Consider the following 8,526-nt stretch of genomic DNA (forward strand, 5'->3'; position numbering starts at 1 on the left):
CTTGCCTGGGAAAAAAAAAAAAAAAAAAAAAAAAAAAAGGATGTTTCGCTTCTCTCACAGAAGCTTCGTCAGCGGTAGACAACTCTGAAGTCTGAAGGACGACTGATGGAACCCTTTTTACGATGGAACTTTCCTGTACGACTGAGAGCCTCCACAAGCATCTTGTAGTCCTAAAGTTAATAACATTCTTATTTGCTGCACAGTGGAGGGAAGAGGGGCAAGAGGATTTGGCCTGGTAATACTGTACACAAATCTTTCTTTTCAAACACCATACATATTGTGTGGATTATATGTCATCACTGAATCATTATACATCACTGTCAATGTTATTATACTTCCCATTTATTTATATATTTGGGAATTATGACGAGGAACGGTTATCTATCGTCATTTTTTTCGATAAAAATCTAATGTGGTTTTAAAAAAATAAATAAAAAATTGAATCAGCGTCAAAAATGTGTTACGGGACACAAAGGCATCTCTGATTAAAATTTGCTGTTGACCAGTGTTATTTTTATTTCTCTTATTTCCCAAGGGAACAATTGTTACCAAATGCAAATCAAACACGTCAGCGGGTCTGACCGGGCCGAGACGAAATGGGACCCTGTTTATGAACAGTGTCTAAAATAAGAGCGATTCATGAAAAATTCATTGTGTTGGTAAAAGGAGGCAAAGAAACATTGTGTCAATTAAAGGCTGACGTTTATATACTCCAGAGTGATAAGCGCACAAAGAGGCCTGTGGTCTGTGGCGGGTCGGCGCGGTCCTTAAGTTGACATTACACTCGCTCGTATTGTAAATAACACTGCGATTTGCTGCAGGCCGCCTTTTTTAGTGTTTTACCAGTGATCATCTGAATGTTCTGGCTATTTTATTTTTAGGTCTTAAATATTATCCATTGCATAGATAACACATTGTTTCGGGGAATACCAGACTTTGCGTCTCTGCAATGCATTAATATGAATGCAAAATGTGAAACCGTTGATTCAATCTATTATTAAAAAAATCAATTATAAATTTCAAAAATACATATCAACTGTTCTCTATCACTCAAAAAATACCATGTTCCAGTTTGTCACGGTGCATGATCCACGTAAGATAATAAACACCATCTCACCATCACCATCATGAATATAAAAAAAAAAATCTGATTAGCTTATTTGGACTCTGTTGCTAACCAAAATAGCAGCAACAAACAACCTTGAAGACAAATTTAAATGCGGACGCATCTGCACACTGAAAAAAATGGTGATTGAATTTACTCAATTTCATGTTGTCAAGTAATTGCACAAAAACAATGTCTCGATCCAGACACATATTTTTGAAGTAGAACGATATCGTTTATTTGAAAAATATGTCTGGACCACTTGACAAAAATAAAACTGAGTAAATGCATCACAACATTTATTTCAGTGTATGTTGTAAACTCAAGGTCGGTGCGAATTCTTGACATGATTTTATACTATGTGGAGACGCCGGGCCATATTTTCGTTAAAAACTCCCAGAAAAAAAATGGTTAAAGTCCAAAGTATGACCAAAATACTGGGGAGGGAAAAAAAGATGCTGAACTGTAAATATGCTGTGGTTGGCTGTAGTTTTGAGTTGCAATCTCCCCAATCACCTCTAGATGGCGTATATGAGTTGTGCTTCCACTGGGTCCTTACTCTGCTCTATACTATGTGGGTAGGCCAAATGATTTTTTGCCAATTTGAAATCATTTGCAGGACACACACACAAAATTTTGAGTGTGGTGATTTTTGTGGAAAAAAAAAAATTGAACAAAATGAAGTCTTGCACTTAACAGTAGTTTTGTGTCATCCTTGAATGTTTTTTATGCAAGAGAGCCCTTTGCACTGCACTGTAATAAAAAGAATTTTGTGCGGATGTATTCATATTTTTATTAAATCTTATATTAAATATTCAACTTTTATTTTAAATAAAACCTCTTAGTAAGTTAGCATTGGCTGCAAAGCAGGTCAGTATATTACACACATTACTGCCACCTACAGGTCCGGAGTGTAACACTAGTGTGTGAGTGTGTGTGGTGTGTGTGTGTGTGTGCATGCATGTATGTGCGTGGATCCTCACCGCAGTTGGCAAGTCTGAGTCTGGACAGCAGGCTGCGTCCTCCACCGTCCTCGATGCAGCGCAGTTCCTGGGTGTCCGCCTCCTCTCCCAGCCACAGCTTGATCCACAGTGCAGTGGGTTTGCTGTCAGGATCCTATATATATACACACACACACACACACACACACACACACACACACACACACACACACACACACACACACACACACACACACACACACAGAGCATATTTAATGCAGACAGTCAAGGACATACGAAAAGCAGAGCGAGACTAGAAAGTAGTTTTTTTTTCTGTGCAAGTTAAACAAGGATACACGATGTGCCAACTTGCATTCACTTTCTCATCTTCGAGCAGAATTATATTGCATAACACATCAGCGACAATGTATCATTTTACCTTGAATGTCCACCCTATCTAGCCATGAATTTACTCACATGTAGGAGATGTTGAGGTGTCGGAATATGGTCCAGGATAACGATGACAAGTTGTTGTCTTTCAGATTCCTGAGAATCAAATGGGATTTTAATTGTCACAAAGAAATTTCACAATAAGCCTTATTGAATCCAATCATAGTGATAGTTGTTTAGTGTAGTCTCAATCTGCAGCGGTAAAATAGTATTTCTGCAAACACTCAGGTTCACTTGGCTACTCAACTGCAGATGGGAGTAGGTATGTCAAACAATGTCACCGTTGCATTACAATTTCCGAAAAGGAAAATTGGGGTTCAAAATAAAATGTAAAGGGCACACTGGGCGAAACTTTTGATTAGCAATCCTCCAGAGAACAAAAACAAGGATGTACACAACATTGTGGGACGACCACACGTCAGACTCTACCAGAACGCTGACGACGGCGTAAGTGAAGGTAACTTGTTTACAACATGCAGAAAGACTCACACACACTCCAAAACACCTGAGAGACTTCTTATGTGCTTCGATAAGTGCTGCTGTTTTGGTTAGCAACAGAGTTATAACTCTTTAAAGTATGTGCTGTGAGAAAATTTAAGTTACTACCCATTTTTTTTTCTGATGGAACAGTACGTTTTTTTTTTTTAAAGTGAACTCTTTCCCCATCACTGCTACTTCAGTTAATTAGAAATCATTTGAGACACGACTAAAATGTTGGAAAGGTCTTTTTCTGTGTGACAATGTTGGACAGCATGCTAGCGTACCTTTTGAGGAAAGATTTCAAAAGCTATCATCGAAATGACTCAGAGGTGAGGTTGTTCATACTTACAGATATTGTAATTTGACGTTGTTCTGAAAGGCCAGCTTGGAGACGTACGTCAGCCTGCTGTTGGTCACCGTTCTGACACATACAACAAACATCATATTGAACACATTAGTAGAAAAGTGACTCCTAAAAAATAACTCTTGAAATACCCTTGCTGGGACACGCCCACTCAGATTGTGTCCAATCAGTGATTGTCATTTTTTTCCCTCCAGATCTGGTGGCCAGTCAATCCTTTACTCGCACACTTTACTGTGCGCTAATTAAGATGAGCCATTTAATGGACTCGTGTTTCGTGTTAAGAACTGTTTTCCACTCAACCTGTGAATGTGCTTTGTTGTTACTGGATGTACCTCTGCCTGCTTCGTTGGTTTTTTTCGGAGTTTATGTAAGGAATGTGAACTGGACTGAAATGTGAGTCACATCAGATGCTTTATTAAGCTGATTTCAGCCTCCACTTGTGAGTGTGTGTTTGGGTGTGATTACAGTCTGTGTCCAAGCGTTTTCCTGTACAAAACTACAGTGTAACTGTATTGTGATCAGCACACTTCATCTTGCTTGGCTTAGGCTCATTTTTAACACACACTCTAACCTGCAATTTTATAAGGTCCACCTCTCAAGCCCAGTAATGTGGTTTGTACCTCTGCCTGCATAAGATTTATTGGATTTGCTTTGGGTCTTGTCTAAATTGTGTGTTACACAAGACCTTTTTATGAACATAAATATGTGTACATTACTTTTTCCATTGTTCAGTTGCATCCATTGCCGATCTGCAGTGACTATACTGTATGTACAGGAACAGACACAGTAAATTTGGGTCTGGACTGTACTCTGAGTTACATGAAACACTTTTATGGAGTTGATTACCATTGTTTATTGTTGTCCACTTGGGTCCAATACCATGACTGACACAAAGTGGCAATATGTACAGGAACAGGAACAGACAGAAGTGTCTTCCCATGCAGAAATCTCTAACTATACACCAACTGGAGTATGATCGACAAACTTCAAATCCCTTTTCAACATGCAAGCTCACCTGACATTTTATTAGGTACCCCTCTCCATCCTGTTTTGTACATCTGGCAGAGCAACAAGATTTTGTTTTTTAATTTGACCTTAATTTGGATCTTAAATGCACTGCAGTTTATACGAGACCTTGTTATTAAAGATGCCAATATCACTTGGTTCATTGCTATCTAAGTCACTCACTACGAGCGCCGGAGCAGGAGCAGCTTCACCTCTTTCAATACTGAATAAGAAAATATACAATAAAAATTTTAAAAGACATTAACAATGCAAATTCAAATACATTTTTTTCTGATTAAAAATCTATCCTTTTGTGTCCTGCTATTCCTCACTCGCATTGTGGGTGTGCTGGAGCCTATCTCAGGTGACCTCAGAACTCTGCGGCGCATGTGCTACGCCGTACAACCTCAAGTGAACCCTATGCATTATAATAATTTCAGCACAATAGTGACCTTCATTAAAAATGTTCCAATAGACTCACAGGTTCCTGAGGTTCTTGTAGTAGTGCAGGTCCTTGTCGCTGATGGACGAGAAGGTGCTCTGGTTGGCAATGTAGCTGTCGGGCGATACAAACAGCGTGTCAGATGGCCGCCTCATTTGTTCAGGCAGGCAAACATTCCCGAGCGAGACAAAGCGCTGCTGATAAAGGTAGCATAATTACCAGTCGACGTGTAAAAATGAACGTGGGGAGGACAGATGCATGCATGCATATAAAGCACAAAGAAAAGCCTAGCGGACACTTCTTCAGAAAAATCGAGAGCATTTGGGGTGAGTCAAACCCATAAAGAACCTCTTACTGTTGACACTTGAGAACACTCTGTACGGATCAATGTCAGAACATAAAGAAAATAAATGTTCTTGTCCCTTTTATGTACTCACAAGGGCATCCGAATAGTAAGCGACCACAGTGAGAAAACAAGTCATTCATTTCAAATGCTTACTGAACATAGTACGTGGATATGATTAAAAGTCCTATTAAGGCATGTTTAGTAAATATCACGACGTGCTCGCTGCATGCTCACTGGTCACATCATTAGGTACACCTTTAGAGTCTAATCCAAAGTGTAAAGAGTTAATATGCTGTAAACCAGACGTGACTCCCCCCCCCCCCCGAGTGTGTACCATTGTGACTTTTTGTTCATTTTTTTAGTTGCTATGCAGTTGCTGTGGCTCTTTTTGTGCATGCTTTGCATATTTATTCTGTCATAAAGGCTTGATGTCTCACAGTATATAAACGTGGATTACTTAGTGACAGGTTGTCAGTACGTCGCACTTTTGACTGGAGTGTCAGCTCTTCCGTGTCTTCTGCATCCAGCCCTGCTCTCTGTATTTACTTTGTATTTTCACGATAAAGACTTTTACGATTCAACTTTCGTGTCATGTTGGCTCCTGGGTCCTAATTCCGCTCCTCACGTGACATGGACTGTGAGAAGGGAAGGGAAGGGAAGAAGTGGGTGCACGTTTTTAAAATTTGGGAAACAAACACTGTAGATAACAACAGCACACCCCAGAGAACGCCTGGATTTTGTTAAGCATTCCAAATCGCAAAAGTACAATTAACAGCAATGATTCCAAAATGGTACTGCGCAAGTTTAAGAACATGATGCTGGCCAGCCTGGTACAATAATTTCCCCCCAAAAGATCTTGGCAATCAAAGGTTTTGATGTTGTGCAGATGAGAAGTGGGTGCACCAACTCCGCTGGTATGTTGAAGGAGACGTATGGTTCAAAATTTGGGGAAATAGTTATTGAGCATACCCCAAAACACCAGGTTTTTGTCCACTACGTCAATTTGAGAATTCCCAAAATGTGGCATCCAATCAGGAGGTGCGGGAGATTGAAAGGGATTCTATGATAATTACATACTTACATATTTTCCCCAAGTTTGATTGGCTATATTTACGTATGTTAAAAAAAAAAAATGGTGGCATTTTTGAGGGTGATTGCAGGGGATAAAAGAAGCTGACCAACTGGCAACGGGTGGATATGCACACTGGCCTTTATGCTGCAGAGGAGAGAGTGGCTGATGAGGTGAAGACTGGCAGGTGTGTAGGTGAGACAGGTGCAATGATTGGGGAGACGCCCAGCCCACACTGAATTAAGGAAAAGGCAAAAAAAACAATAGGGGGAGGGGCCACACAGTGGAACACTGTTGGACAGACATAATGGATTCTAACAAGAAGGGGGTGTGCCAACATATTGAAGAGGGTAAAATAATTTGGGGAAGGCTGCTGTGGATTGATGACAGACCACAGAGGACAAATGGAATTTCATATGCATTACAAAATGCATTTGCACGACTTGCCTGCAGCGGGGTGAGCAAAAATAAATGGTCTGGTATAATAATCACCCCACCCCCCCCAAAAAAAAAATCTTAGTGTGATGCTTTTATATGGATGAGAAGCTGCTTTAAGTGTGTGTGTGTGTGGCAGAGAGGTGGTGCTCCAACTCTGCTAGGATGTTGACGAAGGTGCTTGGCCTAACAAGTTTGGGGAAGGCTACACAAAAGCAGAAAAGCTATTTCCAAACTGTGGTACATGAGCAACAATCTAATGACTGTATATAATACACTATGTCTTAAAAAGTTCGGGAAAGACGACGGAACGGGGCAGTTAAGGACAGTGATGAACCAGCTGAAATGATCAGCACTTGGAATCAGAGCCCACATGCCCATATATATAATCCTAAAGCAAATTAAAACAATGTAAATAAGATGAGTAATGAAATACAAACAACAAACTCCAAAGGACCCCTCCAAGGCCTTGGATAATAAAGACCCAGTGTTTATCTCCGACATAAGGTGACCACCGACAAGGCCGTTTATCTTGTGCCAAGTCCGATAACGGCACCCAATCTCTGCTTGAGACGCTTACACCAGTTTACATAACCTGTGATGACGCTTGTCCAATTGATTTACCATTTTTGATCAGTGATAAATTGGTCGATCCCGATCGGCACAAAACACGTTCTTTTTCTCTCCCTGTCCGTCTGTCTCTTGCACTGTCAAATTGATTTTTATTCCTCATCTCTGTTGGCGGACTTCATAAATAGACAATCACAGCCATCCAGAGTCTGTGCTAATATTTGGACAGTCACAGTACACACTGCCCTGCTCATTTCAATTTATACAGATAAAGCAGCAACATCTGAAATCATCCATTTTCTATAGCGCTTGTCCTCATTATGAGGTCGCGGGTGAGCTGTAGCCTATCCTGACTTCTGGTTATAGTGATCGTTTTTACACCCTGGACTGGTCGCCAGCCAATCGTAGGGCATATAGACAAAACACCACTGGACAATTTCGAGTCTCACATGAATCCAACATAAATGGTTTAGATACGTGGGAGAAACCTGCTATACCTGGAGAAAAAAAACATCCAAACATGTTGAGAGCCCGCTAAATCCACAAAGGAGTCGAGATTCGAATCCCGACCCCCAGAACTGTGAGCCATTCGAAACCATAATGCGTTAAACGACATCGAGCCGGTTATGCAATGCCGGTGCCTTGTTACATGCCTTTCAATGTATACAGACACTTCTAAAAAATAGGATATAAAGGCATCAATATACATATTTGCTTGATTGCTCTGGCTGCAGATGTCAGCTGCCAGAAGAGACGCGGATAGGTATTTGGAGGAATACGATAATGCGTTAAACGACAACGAGCCTGTTATGCAAAGCCGGTGCCTTGTTACATGCCTTTCAATGTATACCGACACTTCTAAAAAAAAAGGGATATAAAGGCATCAATATACATATTTGCTTAATTGCTCTGGCTACAGATGTCAGCCGCCAGAAGAGACGCGGATAGGTATTTGGAGGAATACGCACGAACAACCCGAAAAAAAAGCTCTCACATGTCCGTGATGTTCTCCATCTCCGCCTCGCTCTGCAGGGTGGGAAAGGTGGCGATGCCCCTCTCCGGGTCCACGCACGAGATCCTGGTGTTGCTGCAGGCGCAAGAGGACGGGCATGGCTCGGCGGACAGCCGCAGGTCTCCGGAGCCCACCGCCAGCCCGGCCACAACCAGCCACAAGCACAACATCCAGCCATTATAGCTACTCCGCGGCGTTTGGGACCACCCAGCCCCACGAACGCCGGTTTTATGTGCGCGCATGTCGGGTTGCAAATCTCAGCCAAGGCGCGCCGAGCAGCACCCACGGCCCGCGCCCAGGGCGGATG

General features: G+C 41.5%; 1 protein-coding gene across 3 annotated transcripts in view; it reads right to left on the bottom strand.

Moving 5' to 3' along the window:
* Positions 1-8,489, bottom strand: part of ntrk2a (neurotrophic tyrosine kinase, receptor, type 2a) — an 85,297-nt gene extending 76,808 nt beyond the window's left edge. For all 3 annotated transcript variants that reach the window (XM_019867165.1, XM_019867164.1, XM_019867163.1), the window contains exons 1-4: positions 8,202-8,489; positions 4,827-4,901; positions 3,326-3,397; positions 2,524-2,592 (exon numbers count right to left, since the gene is read on the bottom strand). In XM_019867165.1, the coding sequence (XP_019722724.1) occupies positions 2,524-2,592; positions 3,326-3,397; positions 4,827-4,901; positions 8,202-8,461 (476 nt within the window). In that variant the 5' untranslated portion in view covers positions 8,462-8,489. The remainder of the gene's footprint in view (positions 1-2,523; positions 2,593-3,325; positions 3,398-4,826; positions 4,902-8,201) is intronic.
* Between the last annotated feature and the right edge of the window lie 37 nt (positions 8,490-8,526).

The sequence above is a fragment of the Hippocampus comes genome, unplaced genomic scaffold (genome assembly GCF_001891065.2).
Source record: "Hippocampus comes isolate QL1 unplaced genomic scaffold, H_comes_QL1_v1.1 scaffold322, whole genome shotgun sequence".
Taxonomy (NCBI): Eukaryota; Metazoa; Chordata; class Actinopteri; order Syngnathiformes; family Syngnathidae; genus Hippocampus; species Hippocampus comes.